At 39.9% G+C, this 18,350-nt stretch overlaps 1 protein-coding gene and 1 non-coding gene across 2 annotated transcripts; one reads left to right on the top strand and one right to left on the bottom strand.

Moving 5' to 3' along the window:
- Positions 1-1,700: 1,700 nt before the first annotated feature.
- Positions 1,701-16,962, bottom strand: LOC124062046 (cytosolic carboxypeptidase 4-like). Its single transcript, XM_046394485.1, has 3 exons — positions 16,605-16,962; positions 15,954-16,018; positions 1,701-3,203 (listed from the first exon to the last, which is right to left on the bottom strand). The coding sequence occupies exons 1-3, from the start codon at positions 16,798-16,800 to the stop codon at positions 3,075-3,077; spliced, it is 390 nt and encodes a 129-aa protein (XP_046250441.1). The 5' UTR covers positions 16,801-16,962; the 3' UTR covers positions 1,701-3,074.
- LOC124062639 lies at positions 7,641-7,827 on the top strand. The gene has a single exon (XR_006843978.1). It is a non-coding gene; the product is annotated as a U2 spliceosomal RNA (small nuclear RNA).
- Positions 16,963-18,350: the final 1,388 nt, after the last annotated feature.

Genomic DNA, 18,350 nt, shown 5'->3' with positions numbered 1-18,350 from the left:
GAGGCTGCATGTTTATCTTCAAGCTAAAGCAAATGCACCAGATTGTGGAAGCCATGTTGCAGATTGGATGGAAGATGTTAGTGGTATCAGTGATAGCATGCTGACCTTAGCTGCTGAAACTGATGAACATGGTTTGTCCCCATTTTGGCATGTAATGAAGGTTTCGTAGAAGTACTTGGGAAAATAAAGGTACATTTTCATAGGACTTGTCATTTACATGCTTCCCAATCAATGTCAATGTGAAACCCATTGCTATGCATTCAGGTTGTGGCATGTCACATTTTGAATGAAGGGTCGCTGAGCTCATTTGCATAAAGTTGAAGATTGTCAATTTTATGCAAATGAGTAGTGTCTGGTGGGACTAGGCGCCTCATGAAACTGCATACTCCAATAATGCATCAACTGACGCTGTCGATCTAAACTGAAGGTATATTCAGAAACTGCACGATATATTTCTTGCTGCAGATGTTTTCGAAAACACATTTTGCCAAGCTATTTTTGAGATATGATATCATATATATAGATGTTCTGTAGAGCACTTATCCACCCATGTTCTTTTGCAAAATCTTCTGTGCATGCCAAAATGGTGTCCTCTAACAAGCCATGTTCATCAGCTTCAGCAGCTAAGGTCAGCACGCTATCTTTGCTGTCTCTCATGCTAGCTCTTCCATCCTATCTGCACAATGGCTTCGGCGATCTGGTGCATTTGCTTTGGCCTGAAGATGATCACACTCCATTTAATTTTGAATAAAGCGACTTGTCTTGACTGAATCAGAATAGTCTCACTTATGATATGATGTATGTCTATTACTTGTACATTTTTTGAAAATTAAAGAAGGAGAAATAGTGTGAAGCCTGTCTCCAGTTACTGTGTGCGCACTCACCCCAGTTCAATCGCATGAGGATGATGTGATTGAGTTGACAATGATTTGTCACTGTCAGTAGTGTCAACATTTTGCAAGTGTGAGCAGAAATATATTGTTTTGAAAACTTGCAAAAAGGAGAAAACTGTTCGAAAGAGCAAAGGGAGACAGAGAACTCTCCATCTTTAAGCTACTGATTTCAGTAACAGTTCTGTCTTCAAAGTCTGTGCAGAATTTTGATTTTTCAGTGTAATTCATGCCATTGCATTTTGATGCCATTGTTTCAGACATCTGGTCAGTGTTTAAAAGTGAAATGTAAAGGGAAAAGATTTTTTTGTGTGGTTTGGTGCTATATAAGAAAACAATAGAATAGAATAATCTTTTTTGTCATTGTACATGGTACAACAAAATTCAGGTGGGTGCTCCCACAGAGCCACATCACAGAACATCTCTGGCAACAAGAGGAAATATATACCGAAAATTGAAAACAAATAGTGCAATACGAAATGAAATGTATATACATGTGAACAGTAGTGCAGTATGAAATGAAAATATACTGTATATACATAGTGAATATTATGCACAAATTAAGACTATAGACATAGCAAGGCACTGTAAACACTGTGACTGTAAGGTGCTGAAAGGAGGCAGGATAGGGTACATTTGTAATTGTTGTTCAGGACTGTTGGGGGAGGGGGTGTTATGGGAGTCCGTGTTGTGTGCAAGTGTGTATGTGTGTGTGTGCATGAGTGTTAGCAGTCCGGATGGCCCAGGGGAAGAAACAGTTTTTCAGCCTGCTGGTGTGGGACTTTATTGACCTGAAACGTCTCCCAGAGGGTAACAGGTGAAACGGGGGGTGGGCAGGGTGTGAGGGGTCTCCCATGATGACCTTGGCTTTCCTGAGGCAGCAGGATGTGGAGATGTGTTCCGGGTGGGCAGAGGGCAGCCAATGATCTTTTGGGCACTGTTTATGACCCTGTGCACCGCCTTGCTGTCCTTGACTGTGGAGCCTGCGTACCACACACTCAGACAGCACGTTAGCACGTGCTAACACAGAGGAGTGATAGAAGGCCAGCAGCAGCTTCATGTCCAGATTGTTCTTCCTGAGGACACGCAGGAAGTGTAGCTGCTACTGAGCCTTCTTAACCAGGGCTCTGATGTTGTAGGTCCAGGAGTAGTCTGTGGAAATAAGGGTGCCCAGAAACCTGAAGGTGGGGACAGTTTCCACCCGTTCTCCATTTACGAGAAGAGGGGTGTGATCCTGTCTGTGCTTTCTGAAATCCATAATAAGTTCCTTTGTCTGAAGGCCTCCACCATCGTCTCCATCCCCCAAAAAACTCGCGCACATTAGCATTGGGAGGGATGTAAATAGTAGTCACAATAGCTACCATTAGCTCCCGTGGCCGGTAGAATGGTCGGCACTGGACAGACATGGTCTCTAGGTCCGGTGAGCAGTAAGTGTCGATTACTCTGCTGTCTGAGCACCAGTCCTCAAACACATAAACACAGGTCGTGGCAGTGAATGATGCACCCTGCTAGCTGTACCAGTTAGCTGCCTTAAAAGTTTGTCTTCTGTATTTCAGCTCCACTGTGGCGTTGGGGATTAGCGGGTGTAGCCAGGATTCGCTAACAATGAACAGACAACACTCACAGATGAGGCAGTTGTAGGCGATCTGTGATTGCAGCTCATCCATGTTGTTCGCAAGGGATCTGGCGTTAGTGAGGAAGATCGATGGTAGCGGAGGTCTGTGTGGTTGGTTCCTTAGCTGAGCTAGCAGGCCTGCCCGACATTCACGTTTTTGCTCCCTCTCCCTGCGCCGCCTCCGGTGCCTGCTGGACCCGATAACAATCCATGGGTCTCCTGGTGATCTCACTATCTCCGGTGGAATGTTGTGAGTCCATGAAAAGTCACTTTTAATTTTAGTTTTGGTTTGAAAACCGATGCGTGTCAAGTATTGACGACTGTAGGTTCGATTGCATGGCATGAAGAAGGGCTTAAAAGACATAAAAAACACAAAAAGGTGCAAAGCAGTGGGGAGCCCAGGGCTCTGTGCGCACCGCCATCTTGGCCATGAATTGAATTGAATTGAAGTGAATATCGGGGTGTGCCAGTGATTCATAACCATGTGGTTATAGTATAAAGCATAGCATAGAGCATAGATCATGCACATGCAGGAAAGTGACTTGCAAATATTACTCCTATGAGTAAACCTATTTATGTACCTGGAAGTCATGGGACAGCTCAGGGCAGAGGTAGCCATACTGTGGCAGCAGCTCTTTGGGTCTGTCTGGGTGAGGACGTAGACGAAGTTTAGAAAGGTCAGTCTCCAAGTCGTCATCCTGGACAGAGAACACCCCCCCCCCACACACACACACACAAATAGTGACTCATAACAGATGTGCTCCAGTATGAAAACGTCAATATAATCATATCAGAACAAGTTACACAAATTATATCATTTTTTTTAAATGTTGGAATGTTCAATAAGGCCTTGTTGCATTCAAATTGGGCATCAGAACAAATGATGGGAAACCACTGACTTCAGACAAGGATATTTGAACAAGTTGCTGAAAAGGGGAGCAGACCTCTGGCAGTTCGTTGTTTGAAAGGGGTCTGGGTCAGAGTTTGTAAAATGTTCCTTGAGTTGAGCTGTACTTTCTATCACTCACTCTTTTCATTGTGTTCCATTCACCACCATCAAGCTTGGCTTTCTCAGTTTTTTCCAGTTTATTTTGGGTGTTCTCTTCTTTTATTCTCTCATCCCACCTGTCATTCCCTCCTCATCACCTCATTACTTTTTCATCTTCACAAACAATAACAAGCTTAGGAAGTGAGTTTGTATCTGTATCTATGTTTTTGTAGAAATGATAGATGTAATCCCAACCATAAAAGGTTGACTCAAGCCAAACCAGAATCTATTTTCTCTCATACCAAAGTAGAAACGTTGCAGTTGGATTAGACAAATAGTTTGTACAAGCACCCATTTTACTAATTCACCAAAATGGTGAAACAAAACTTTAACTTTTTTTGACAAGCTTTATCTGTGGGTGTCACTTAGCACCACTGCTGGTATAGTTATTGTCAGCCTCTTTCTTTGTGAAAACAAGGACCATCTGCACACTGGGAATGCAGAATTAGTCCATGACTGAGTCAATCTGTGCTATAAACGTATCATTTTTTGTACATAATGATTGTCTACTGAGCAATGCATACCGATAATCAAGGGAAGAAAAACTTGCACAGATCTCTTTTTACATATGGCATTAACATGCTGTGAATCTGAAGAATATGAATTTTTTACTGCTCGCATTAATATCCTGCCATTGTAAATTACTTAAGTGAATAAATGAACTGGAATTCCCAGAAAAGGTATGGACAAAATTATAATGTATTTTCTTTTGATGCTTCAGCATATAACATGAACAAATCAAAAGAGAGTTGGAAGTCATGGATTTAACTATGCACCTTAATATCAGAGACTTCACTGCAGCTGTGTGGTGCAGTAACTTTACAGCTTCATGTTGGATTTTGTCATCACAGTGAGGTTGCCAGGTTTAGTACTGTAACCAGGTGTCTTGAGTTCACCTAACTGGAAGTTTTATTGAGGAAAATAAAATTTACAGGGTCTTCAAAAAAAGGGCTTTGAGCATTTTTTGTGCAGGTCCGTGGAGACACTGCCATTTGTATGCTCAAAAAAGTGAAGGGAGAGAAATAGTGGTGTAAATTGTGCTTAAGAAGTAATAAATAAATACGTGGAAATACCCCTGGAACAGCCAAGATAAATCAAAAATGAGGCCTGTGGAAAGCCCCCAACTGACCCAGGGCTGACCCAGGGCAAGAAGATGACCTAATGGTGTAAAAATAAAGATGGTAAAGAGATGGACAATGGAAAGGTCCAGACCCTAAGATATAAATATATAAATGTATATATATATATATATATATATATGTATATATATATATATATATATATATATATATGTATATATATATATATATATATATGTATATGTATATATATCTATATATATATATATATATATATATATATATATATATATATATATATATATATATATATTCAGAGCCCTTCATGTGTACTCAGCGTATATTGTGAACAGTTTTTTTTTTTGAACAGTTTTGTCGACATTAAAGTCTTTGCTGCTCAGAATCCTGTCTCCTGTTGATTCTACTGGACTTCGAGAGAAGATTTTTTTCTGAAAAACTAGACACAGTTAAAATTTAGAATTTAATGTTTTGTGGCCTTGAGTCTCGGCTCTGAGTCCACATGACAACTGTTACATTCACACTTTGGATCATCTGAAGACTTAGTGGTGGCATCCAGAAAACAAGCCTCATAAATGATTATCCGCTTCATGCCTTCTCATTCTTCAGAAGCAGGGGCGTGACTAGACTTACAGCCACCCCTAACATTACTGAGATATTGTTTTGTTTTATTTAAAGCTTGCTGCATTTCAGCTATACTGCTATAGTATGTGCTATACCAGTTTTCCCTTGCTTAGTTCATTATCACTGGCATTTTATATATATATATATATATATATATATATATATATATATATATATATATATATATATATATATATATATATATTTATATATATATATACAGTGGTATGAAAAAGTTTGGGCACCCCTGATCATTTTCAGGATTTTCCTTTATAAATCATTGGTTGTTCGGATCAGCAATTTCAGTTAAATATATCATATAGCAGACAAACACAGTGATATTTCAGAAGTGAAATGAAGTTTATAGGATTAACAGAAAGTGTGCAACAATTACTTAAACAACATTAGGCAGGTGCATAAATTTGGGCACCACAACAGAAAAATGACATCAATATTTCGTAGATCCTCCTTTTGCAGAAATAACAGCCTCTAAACGCTTCCTATAGCTTCCAATGAGGGTCTGGAGTCTGGTTGAAGGTATTTTTGACCATTCTTCTTTACAAAAAATCTCCAGTTCAGTCAGGTTTGATGGTTTCCGAGCATGGACAGCCCGCTTTAAATCACACCACAGATTTTCAATAATGTTCAGGTCTGGGGACTGAGATGGCCATTCCAGAACGTTGTAGTTGTTCCTCTGCATGAATGCCTTTGTAGAGTTTGAGCAGTGTTTGGGGTCGTTGTCTTGTTGAAGTATCCAGCCCCGGCGCAACTTCAACTTTGTCACTGATTCTTGAACATTGTTGGCAAGAATCTGCTGATACTGACTGGAATCCATGCGACCTTCAACTTTTACAAGATTGCCAGTACCTGCACTGGCCACACAGCCCCACAGCATGATGGAACCACCACCAAATTTTACTGTGGGTAGCAAGTGTTTGTCTTGGAATGCTGTGTTCTTCTTCCGCCATGCATACCGCCCCTTGTTATGTCCAAATAACTCAATTTCACATTCATCAGTCCACAGCACCTTATTCCAAAAGGAAGCTGGCTTGTCCAAATGTGCTTTAGCATACCTCAAGCGACTCTGTTTGTGGCATGTGCGTAGAAAAGGCTTCCGCCGCATTACTCTCCCATACAGCATCTCCTTGTGCAAAGTGCGCTGAATAGTTGAACGATGCACAGTGACACCATCTGCAGCAAGATTATGTTGTAGGTCTTTGGAGCTGGTCTGTGGGTTGAGTTTGACCGTTCTCACCATTCCTCGCCTCTGCTTATCAGAGATTTTTCTTGGCCTGCCACTCCGGGCCTTAACTAGGACTGTGCCTGTGGTCTTCCATTTCCTCACTATGTTCCTCACAGTGGAAACTGACAGCTTAAATCTCTGAGCCAGCTTAGGGTTAGTATCCTTCCCCTAAACCATGATGTTGGACAATCTTTGTTTTCAGGTCATTTGAGAGTTGTTTTGAGGCTCCCATGTTGCCACTCCTCAGAGAAGATGCAAAAGGGAGAACAACTTGCTACTGGCCACCTGAAATTACCCTTTCTCATGATCGGATTCACCTGTGTATGTAGGTCAAGGGTCAATGAGCTTACCAAACAAACTTTGTGTTCCAATAATTAGTGCTAAAGGTACTCAAATCAATAAAACAACAAGGGTGCCCAAATTTATGCACCTGCCTAATGTTGTTTAAGTAATTGTTGAACACTTTCTGTTAATCCAATAAACTTCATTTCACTTCTGAAATATCACTGTGTTTGTCTGCTATATGATATATTTAACTGAAATTGCTGATCCGAACAACCAATGATTTATAAAGGAAAATCCTGAAAATGATCAGGGGTGCCCAAACTTTTTCATACCACTGTATATACAGAGTCAGCCAAAATAATGTATACACACATCAGGAAAAAAGGGTAATGCCATCTGTTGGGAAAAACATCATACAACAGTACACAGTGTTATCGTAATTTGATCAAACAAAGAGGCATTTATAGAAGTACTTATACAAATTGAATATTTATGCATGTTTTTCTTTTCCTGATGTGTGTATACATTATTTTGGCTGACCCTGTATATACACCATACTTTGACTGAACTTGACTGACTGCTGCTACTACTACTACTACTACTGGTAATGGTAAAAATGTAGAGAAATATATGAGATATATGCACAAAGATATCTATTTTAACATACATGAACATTTTAAATTTTCAACAGGTTTTACGGCAAAAATGGCATAACTGCACATCCAAACAGTAACAAAATCGGATTCAAGTCAGTGAACTTTCTTGTACATTTCCATTCTACATTTCACAATAATTATAGAACAGAACAGTTTCAGAACAAGGAATTTTCAAGTTTTGAGTCGCTTCTAGGCCTATTTGCTAAGATCAAGAGTAGCATCTGTTCTTATCAGTTTAATATCTGATACGTCCTCTATAAGGGAATAACATACTAAATGGATTTTTAGCACTGGGAGCCGATAAAGGGGTTCCGTTCCTTCCATGCATTGACCCGGTGTTGCAGTGCTGCCGGGAACGGTGCACCCTTCTGCAGAGGGTGTGAAAGCTGCACAAAGGATTGTCCACCACCTTGGACATTGCAGATGCAGGCAAAGGGCCTCCTGCATCATGATGGACCCCACCCACCCCTCACACAAACTGTTTGCCCCTCTCCCCTCAGGCAGGAGGCTGCGGAGCATTAAGAGCAGGACCACCAGACTGAGGAAGCTGTGAGACTGTTGAACTCTGGATGACCTCTATAGCACCTGCTGTTACCCAACACCCCCCCCCCCCCCCCCCCCCCCCCCCCCCCACACACACACACACACACACACACACAGATCACCCTCCCTCTCCCTTTCCTGACAACCACCCACGGAAATATTGCACAAAATGCAGCTGTCTTGCACAGAACTTTTGCACTGACTTTTGCACAATACACCAACTCAACTCCATTTGCACGCTACCTCAAATGGTACAGGACCATTGTATATGTTTTTGTCATTTCATAGTTTATACTTTATTTTGTTTATACTGTATACTTTTATACTGCTGTTTTTATATTTATAGTTATTTTGCGTATTTCTTTATTGGTACCAGAGACCAGGGAAACTAATTTCGTTTCACCTCATGTTTTTAACATGGGTGAAATGACAATAAGGATCCTTGAATGCTTGAATCCTTGAATCCTTGAACTTTATGATTTCAGCCATCTTAATTAAAGTGTGCCAGTAATCTTAAACTAAAACAACACATTCCCCAGTCTCAAATGAGTCCCACATATGGGATAAATGAAAGGGAGGAATACAACAGCACAGCAGTTGTGAGAAAGATCGTGAGCAGACCAGTACAGTCACACCAGCTCAAGATGTTAAGGACAGTCAAGAACTCTAAAGCTGAAGACGACGTCAAAAGATCATGTCAATTAGACGTCAAAAGATCATGTCATTGTCATTAGAATTAGCCTATTTGTCCAAGTCAGTCAACACTGAGAAGGTGAAGTGCATGGGTTTATTTAAACTGTATTTTGATTGTGATGCTTAATGCTGCTTGCAAAAGTCTGTTAGAAAAAAGTACCTATCACAGGGCTCTCAAGTTTTGAACTGAGTTCAGAGTGACATTTTGGTGGCAGCAGTGGTGGGGGTTTAGTTGGGGTGAGGATGGGGATGTGATCTAACAAATTACACAAAAATTCATACAAATAAAAACATTTACTCAATTCAATTTTAAAGGTGGTGGGATCTTGGGACATGGGGATATCCATGTCCTCTTCCTGTGGCTCATGGAGAGGAAGTAGCTCCTGAAATCTAAAAAGAGCATCATGTGTAAAGAGCTGATTAAGGATTTGTTTTGTGACCATGATCAAAATTAAACTTAACAAAGTACTAAAATATAATTAAATAGCCATGAAGCAAAGCAGAACTTCATCTCATTAAGTTTGCAAAGTCCCCCGAGAAGTGGGTCTCAACTGCTTTGTGAATTACTCTTAAGAAAAAACTATATTTATTTAGTTTAGAAGTAGCCTGCTCTTACTGGTGGCCTAAGAGAAAAGCTTGGTGAATAATGGGTCCTGAGCTAAGACAAACTGTTAGCTAACATTACAGATTACCAGCTGTCTGGACAAATTATTCAGTGGCGGTTCCAGAGAGCTAAAGCTAAACATAAAATGTGTATAATACCAGCCTTGAAAATATGTTACTTACTACTAGATTGATTAGCGAGCTACTGCTAGTGTAATCTCTGCAAACTAACACCCGAAAGTCAGGATATAACTAACTAAAGCTTCCATGCTAGTGGAGCATGACTAGCTTGCAAGCCAACTGCTAAAAGAAACAATTGAGTACCAAAATGCATTTAATATAAAAAGGACGGGACTGTACGTAGAGACAATGTTCCCCAGCAATGGAAATCAAAAGATGAGATGACTTACTGTACTCATAGGACATCGTCATCTGGCTGTAACATTGTTGTAGCATTAATACCTAAATCTGACCCGGATACAGCAAGGCTATTTTTGATTGGCTGTTCAGTAGCTATATTCTATTTGATCGGCTGGTGCGTGGCAGGCGCCTTCTGAACTCTGGGGGGAACCGACTTGATTCCTACCTGTTCGAGTGTTATATATATATATATAAAAAAAAAAGGTGGACGTTACCCTGCTAATTTCTCTGTGTGAGAAATACAAGGTGTGGCGTGTGAGCGTGTGAAATGGTTGAAACGCGTGAGACGCTCAATGCGTGAGACTTGAGAGCCCTGATATGATGTATTGATGTATTATACATACTTTACTCCTGCAGAAATTGACTGCTTTTTCAACAACACTGCAGTCACTTTACACACAGTATTAGATATGGTTGCCCTACTGAAAAAGAAGGTTACAAATCATAGGAGTCTAGCTCCGTGGTATAATTCAAATATCCAAACACTGAAGCAGGTATCAAGACGAATGGAGAGGAAGTGGTGCTCCTCCAAATAGTTGAATCCTAGAGGGCCTGGAGAGAGAGTTTATTGCTGTATAAAAAGGCCCTTCATAAAGCCAGAACAGCTTATTATTCCTCATTAATAGAGCAAAACAAGCACAACCCGCGTTTTCTCTTTAACGCTGTAGCCAGGCTGACAAAGAGTCACAGCTCTGTTGAGCCTTGTATTCCTGCAGCTCTTAGTAGTGAAGACGTTATGAGTTTCTTCACCAATAAAATCACTAACATTGGAAAAAAAAAATCAATCAAGATCTCTCCACAATAGCCAATATACTGCCATCTTTAGAAACTCTTTTAGTCCTAATCCACCGCTGGAGATCTTCACAGCACAGAAACAGCACTGGTTAAAGTTACTAATGACCTCCTCATGGCATCAGACTTGTCTCCATACTCATACTCACTACTGGATCTCAGTGCTGCCTTTGACACTGTAGATGACAGCATTTTATTACACAGATTAGAACATGAGACTAGGATCACAGGGACAGCACTAGGCTGGTTTAAATCATATTTATCAGATAAATTTCACTTTGTTCACATTAATGATGTTTCCTCTTTATGTACAAAGGTTGATCACGGTGTTCCACAGGGTTCAATGCTCGGGCCATCCTGTTCACCTCATGCATGCTCCCTCTAGGAAATATTATCCAGAGATATATCATAAACTTTCACTGGTATGCTGATGATATCCAGCTTTACTTATCCATAAAGCCTGAAGAAACACAGCCGTTAGTCAGACTTATGGAAATTTTTAAGGACATAAAGGACTGGATGACCTCCAATATTTTATTATTAAACTCAGACAAAACTCATTATTTTCGACCCCAAACATCTCTAGAATAGCTGATAATATTCTCTCTCTGGAAGGCATTACTTTGGCCTCCAGTACGACTGTGAGGAACCTCGGCGTTATCTCCGATCAGGACGTGTCATTTATTCATCACATTAAACAGACCTCTAAGACCACCTTCTTTCACCTCCATAATATTGCTAAGATTAGGAGCGTCCTCTCTCACAGTGATGCTGAAAAGCTCGTCCATGCTTTTGTTACTTCCAGGCTGGAGTACTGCAACTCATTATTATCAGGATGTCCAAATTACTCTATTAATAGCCTGCAGCTGATCCAGAATGCAGCAGCTAGAATTTTAACAGGAATCAGCAAAAGGGATCATATCTCCCCCATCTTAGCTTCTCCTCACTGGCTTCTGGTAAAATTCAGAATAGACTTTAAAATTCTCCTTTTTACAAATAAGGCCCTAAATAGAATTGCTCCACTATACCTGCAGGATCTAATAGTCCCATTTATTTTGCTGTTATTTATATGTGTGCATTTGAGCCGACAATCTTTACAAAATTTCTTTATGCTTGCATAATGACAATGAAGTCATTGATTGAATCTTGATCTTGAATATTCCCAACAGAACATTCAGATCACCGAGTGCATGTTTTTTTGGGAGGACGAGGTTTCTTCCTGTTAAAAGGGAGTTTTTCTTTGCCACTGTTTGTTTGCTCGGGGGTTTAGGCTCTGTGTTTCTGTAAAGCACCTAGAGACAATTATGAGTGTTAAAAGTGCTATGTAAATAAAACTGAATTGAATTGAAAACTTTTCTTTTTTTGTTGATTTGGAGATATATTATATCATAAAAGAGATACTGTAATGCTCATATTTTGTTTTTGCTACTTAAAATTGCAGAAATCATATTTAATTGTAAAGCTGCATCTAGCAAATCTGTGTAAATCCGTGTTTCATTTCTTCATTTGAAAATCAGGCCCAGAGCCGAATTTGATTTGATATTTCATTTTTCTGATTTGTGTGACTCAGAAGTCTGGTCAAGTCTTCGTCAATATGTTACCATCTTGACAAACTTAATCAGAGCGCTGATGCTTATGGTTGACAGGGATAGAGAATGAGAGCTTCATCCTATTTCGAACGCATTTCTCTAAAAGCAGACAGTATGACAACAGATAAGATAAGCAGGATCTTCCGGGTTGTGTAGTTTTGTATAACAAGTTTCATGAAAAGCCATTATAATGTCATAACTTTTATCACGATACAATATATAGACAAGACAGTACAATATAAACTCAATTTACATCATATATACAAAACACTACATGTAATAGTAGGCATTTAATGAATTGTTTAATGTAGGCATTTAATGTTAATGAGAGTAATGGAAATAGGAAAAAAAGTTGTTACTTAGTCTGGTTGTTTTAGAATACAGGTTTTTGTAGCACCTGCTTTAAGGGAGAAGTTGGAAAAGATTATTTCCAGAGTGTGTGGGATCTTTAATGATGTCTCTGGCCCGCTTCATTCATTCCTTGAGGAATAGAAAAGGAGAGGAAAATTCTCTATCTCTATCAACCATCAGCATCAGCACACTGGGTACATTTGTCAAGACAATGTGTACACTACACAAGATTTGAAACAATGAAACATCAAATCAAATTCGACCCTGGGCTCGATTTTCAAATGTGCAATTTTTGACCTGAACATAAAGTCAAAAGTGCAAAAATCAAAGCATTATTTATTTTATCATTTTCAAATATCATATCATATTCAAAAACAAAAAAAATAAATAAGTCATTTTTCTATTTTTTTGATTTTCGATTCTGAATGGAATATCAAATGAATGAATGATACACAGGTGGTACGGTGGTGCAGTGGTTAGTACTGTCACTGTCGCCTCATAGCAAGAGGGTCCCAGGTTCGAATCCCAGTCTGGGCCCTTCTATGTGGAGTTTGCATGTTCTCCCTGTGCCTGTGTGGGTTTTCTCCGGGTACTCCGGCTTCCTCCCACAATACCAAAAACATGCACATTAGGTTAATTGGCTACTCTAAATTGCCCCTAGGTGTGAGTGTGAGAGTGTGTGGTTGTCTGTCTTTGTGTGTTGGCCCTGCGATTGACTGGCGACCAGTCCAGGGTGTACCCCGCCTCTCGCCCGTAGTCAGCTGGGATAGGCTCCAGCTCCCCCACGACCCTGACGGATAAGCGGTATAGAAAATAGATGGATGGATGGATGAATGATACACCAATTTCTAGCGCACTCTCAGCCTCTCACTATCCACTGTTAACATGGGGAAAGGACAACATGCCTCATGTTGGCAATGTCCTTGATCACTTCAGCAGCATTTGGTGAGTGGTGAGAAGGGATGAGCAAGTGTATCATTATCTGTATCTGTATTTGGAATGGGTGAAAGCTTAAATCAGAGGTATGCTTAACCAAAAGTTGGTTATTTAAGCCAGAAATTGATATTGGTTGATCAGAAGTTGTAATAATTATTATTCATAAGATATCTATTTACAGAATGGCATCAGAATTGTGCTTCAGATCAATGTTTTTGTCAGCTACCTAATGAGGAGTTGCCATAGTTATGTTTACAGATATTGACATATTATTCAGATGGTATATTATACCCATAAAAAAGTATTATCTATACTGGATACTTGTTTCAGCTGAGTCCTCTGTCTACTAGTTCTGCTGAAAACAGCTGTATATAGAAGTATATATAAATATATGGGACTGGATCAAAAGTAACTGGCTAGAGAAAAGGAGGTTGCCTGATGTCATACCCAACTGCAGGCAGCCCTCTCACATAAGCCTCACACTACTTGGTTATTTTTATTATAGCCAGGAATGGGGTTGTTTCGAATATTACATTTCATTGGTTCCAACTGGCAAATGGACCACCTGTTGCTCCAGGTGCTGAGTCTGTCACTGGTTATATATCTCTTCTCTGATAAAAAACAATTTGGTTCCATGTGATTTTTTGCAGACAAAAAGTAAGCTAGCTGATTGTCATGTATGTTCATAAATTCACTTTGAAAGAGTATTGTCTGATCTGTTGTTTGGGAAATCAGATTTCTTAGAGCAGGGCCAGATTTAATAATTTGGGGATCTGCAGACAAATTCCTACACAAAAATACTGTCAGAGAAGATTTATTTATTATTTATTAATTGTGAGGAGTGATTAGCAGCATTTTCGGCCCAATGTACTTACATTTACTTAATAACTAATTAAGGTGGAGCTTTCAGTTCCTATATCATGTTGGATAGTCTAATGAATAATAATGTATCAGCTTTAATAAAGAAAAAAGCAGTAAAACTTGTGACATCTTGTTCACAGTGATCTGATCTGAGATCATATGGTCATATTGAATTTATGAAATCATTTGTTTAAAGATTTTGCAACTTTAATTGCAAAAAGTTGCAACAACAATGAAGCAACTCACTTCTCCCTTCACAACTGCTGGTCCAAGCAACAAACAAGTTCAAACTCCTTCACAACGACAACCACCGGGGCTTCATTTATATGCAGTACATATGCAGGGGGAAAAAAATCAGTGTTAATTCTGCTCATAGTTTGTCTCTTGTTGTTTATTTTCTCTTAAAAAATGCTCAAACATATCTGAAAGAGTATCAGTGTTGTTAAAATTATTAGTAGTATTGTCTTAATCTTAATGATAAAATCTTAAAATCTTAATGATACCCAACTCAGGTCCCGAAGACCAAAAGTAACCAAAGTACACAGAAAACTCATAAACCAGGGCCGTAAATACAAAATAATTGCACAGTTTTTAAAACTCAAATTCAACTATGTTGTTCACTGAACATTACGACAGTCATCACTTTGCCCCCTCCTCTTCCCTCTCATTCTCTAAACAATATGTCCTTGATTCTTGCAGGCTGCCGGCATATGCACGCACCCACTGGCATGGATGTCTGTCATGTCACCAAACAAATTGTATGCATTGCATTGTTTTTGCCACAGGAACCTACATGTGCTAAGTTGGTAATGCAGAAAATCTCTTTTTTCCCAGTTTTTTTTTTTTTTCAGGTAATATTAACACTTCAAATTTTACACAGCATGTCATCCACATGCTAAAATAATGATGAAGGTACAGCAGTTATAGCCTCAAGACCAGGACCAGCAGGCTGAGCAACAGCTTCTTCCCCAGGGCTGTCTCCTTACTGAACTCAGCCCCCCACTAACACCCTCATCCTATACCACACTCCACTACACCACCCTACCCTAACTGAGTACTAGGTACTGAGTGTTGCACTAGTTCCTCTACCTCACTGTTAATATAGTTAGCCTACTGCCTATTGCTGTATACACTACATTGTCCATTGCACTAGTGATTTATAGCTTAATTTAACATCTGTAAATATCATTTGTATTGTGTTATAGTTTCCGCCTACACTGGATGCACATTAAAGCACATATCCATCTGTATACAGCTGTATACATCTGTATAGTATGCTCATAGTACTTAGAAACCTTGTATATTATGACAACTACCTGTATATCATGTTTATAGTATATCTGTAGCATAGACACCTGTACATACCCTGTACATACTGTAAATTACTGTATTCCTGGCACTTACTGCTTATTGCACTTCTGGTTAGATGCCAAACTGCGTTTTGTTGCATTGTACTTGTACACGTGTAATGACAATAAAGTTGAATCTAATCTAATCTAATCTAATCTAATGATGTGTTTATTCTTTGTCATGGTTTGCTACAACGTCTGTTTTACACTGCTGGCATTGCAGCTACTAGAATACCAATCAGAAAGTTGATTAGTCAGTTGGTATTTCATCAAAGATAATATTCAATCAATAAAATTAATTTCACCCAAATTTCCACCTGTCTTTCATTATGGGCTACATAGAGTCACATATACTTACATAGTCTCTACTGTCTCCCTCTTGCTTATCTTCAGTCTCTTCATCACTCTCCTCACTGCTCTTATCTAGACACAACAGAGAAGTCAGAACAGTCAATGTCATTTTCCCTTGGTGTGTGTGTGTGTGTGTGTATACATGTTTTTAGGATCTCATGGGGAAAAAAACCTGTTTGCACAGCTACACATGGGGACTCGCCTACCTTATGGGGACAAAATGCAAGTCCCCATGGGAAAATGAATAACTTTAAGAATGAAGACTTGGTTTAAGGTTAGATTGAGATTGAGTTTGAGGTTTAGGTGAAGGTTAGGGGTTTAGTTTGAGTAAGTCTGCAGTAAATGAATGTAAGCCTATGTAATGTCCCCATTGTTCATGAAAATCTACACTACGTGTGTGTGTGTGTGTGTGTGTGTGTGTGTGTGTGTGGACTGACAGATTTCAGTCAACACTAGTCACAGTCCAAAAGGACACTTTAGCATACACAATCTTATGTTTCTAATTAAAATTCCATAGCTAATTATAAATAAAAGGTGATTTTAAACAAAGAATAGAGAAACATCATAAGACAAAGAACGAAATGAGTAAAACTTTTAACACTTAAGACTCAGGGTCTGTTTTCCACTCATGTGTTCACTCTAGATGCTGATTATGTACCTGAAGTCAAATCCATGTCACAGACAGCAGGTGGTCTTCCAGGTAGGGGGAAGCTGTATACAGACTGATCTGATGTCAGCAGGAGAGGAGTTTTAGGAAGGCACTTCCTCATCAGCTGTACAGAGGGCTCCACCAGAGACTCCAGATCTTTACTCAATAAACATGTCTGCCAAAAAGCAAGGATAAACATAGTCATTTCCCAGATAGTCTCTGTTTTTAAAAGACTAGCACACACAGTGGCCTCTCTGGGTCTACTATGGTGCTACTTTGTGTACTAAGCCTGGCCTGTGGCACGACTCTGGTCGCATGGATGCTGGAACAGCCAATGTCCATGCCTATCACTGCCAGACACTACTGCAGATCAGAAATGGACCTTTGCTGCCGGAAGCAATGTGAGAGGAAGTAGAAGCGCAGCAAGCAGGCAAGAGTCTGTTCCAGGCTTAAAACAAGACCTAGTCAGCTGGCTCTCCCGTCCATCACACTCACACTCCCTGGAGGGAAATTCGTGTTTTCTCGCGTTCACTGAGATGTGGCTCACTGACGGAGTACCGGGCGCCACCGCCATTTCAAACATGTGAATCTCAAGGCAGTCCTCCCTAAGTTCCATAAACATATGGACTTTCCAATGAGCGGGATACTCAGACCACATCTCTGTAATGCTAATTCCAGCATACAGAACTCTCGTCAGAAGCACGAAACCGGTCCTGAAGGAGGTGAAAACCATCGAACATCCTCTTCACGTCAGCTGTGGTGAGACGCAGCACCTGGTCACTGGGAGGAGGGGTGGACTTTCTCGTTGCCATGTTAGTCTGTGCTTTGAACCATGCATAGAAGTCGTTCAGCGCATCTGGGAGGGAAGCATCACTGTCACAGGCAAGTGTTGTCTTCCTGTAATTGATGATGGCTTGGATGCGATAAGTGACGAGTGTCTCCGCTGTTCTTAAAGTGGCTATGGATTCCCTGGATGTGTGTGCACTTCATCTCTCTGATGGCTCGGGACAGTTTAGCTCTTGCTGTACTCTACCTACAGAACTTCAGCCTTCATGGCTTTATACCTTGTCGCCAGCTCAGAAGGCTCTGTCTCAGGTCCTCAGCAGTGTGCGCGCTTCCTCAGTCAACCTGGTAGGCACATGTGGTGATGGTGTTGAAGGCAGTGATGTCATCGATGCGCTTGGCAATATAGTTATTAATATTATTATTCTGTCATATTTCTATATTATTATTATCAGTAGTAGCAGTAGTAGTGGTAGTCGTGCTACTATTACTACTAGAACTATTATTGTTACTATTGTTTTTTACAATTCTAGTATTCTGTTATTGTTGCTGTTGCTATGCATTTCTGTCTGTGTGCCCCCTCTCTCCCACTCTCAATGCAGCCACCCACCTACTGTAGAGGCTTCTGCTTTCTTTCTTATCACTGATGCCAAGTGCTTGCTCATAGGGGAATGTTGGGTCTCTCTGTACACTAAAGAGACCTTCTCCAAGTGGAAAGTGTCATGAGATAACTTTCCTTATAATTTGGCATTATATAAATAAATTGAATTGAATTATAATTTAATTTAATGATTAAACAGAACTTTCATCAACCTACATTAGTGACTTTTAACTTGCACATTGTCAGCACATTATTTTTGGGATTATGTTTCTGTTGTTTTTTCATTCCTTCCCCTTTTCCCTGTTGTGTTGTACATGTGTGTGAGTGCGGCTTCCGTGGGCCTATTGGGAGCTGAGCTGGACAGTCCTGCC

The sequence above is a fragment of the Scatophagus argus genome, chromosome 7 (genome assembly GCF_020382885.2).
Source record: "Scatophagus argus isolate fScaArg1 chromosome 7, fScaArg1.pri, whole genome shotgun sequence".
Taxonomy (NCBI): Eukaryota; Metazoa; Chordata; class Actinopteri; family Scatophagidae; genus Scatophagus; species Scatophagus argus.
This window is presented reverse-complemented; position numbering and strand designations above follow the sequence as displayed.

Excerpts from the sequence above, each read along its gene's own strand:
- LOC124062046 (XM_046394485.1), bottom strand. The coding sequence starts at position 16,800 with ATGACTATGTTTATCCTTGCTTTTTGGCAGACATGTTTATTGAGTAAA. Across the intron at positions 16,019-16,604 it reads TGACATGGATTTGACTTCAG|ATAAGAGCAGTGAGGAGAGT; the intron begins GTACATAATCAG and ends TGTTGTGTCTAG. Across the intron at positions 3,204-15,953 it reads AGGGAGACAGTAGAGACTAT|GATGACGACTTGGAGACTGA; the intron begins GTAAGTATATGT and ends TTCTCTGTCCAG.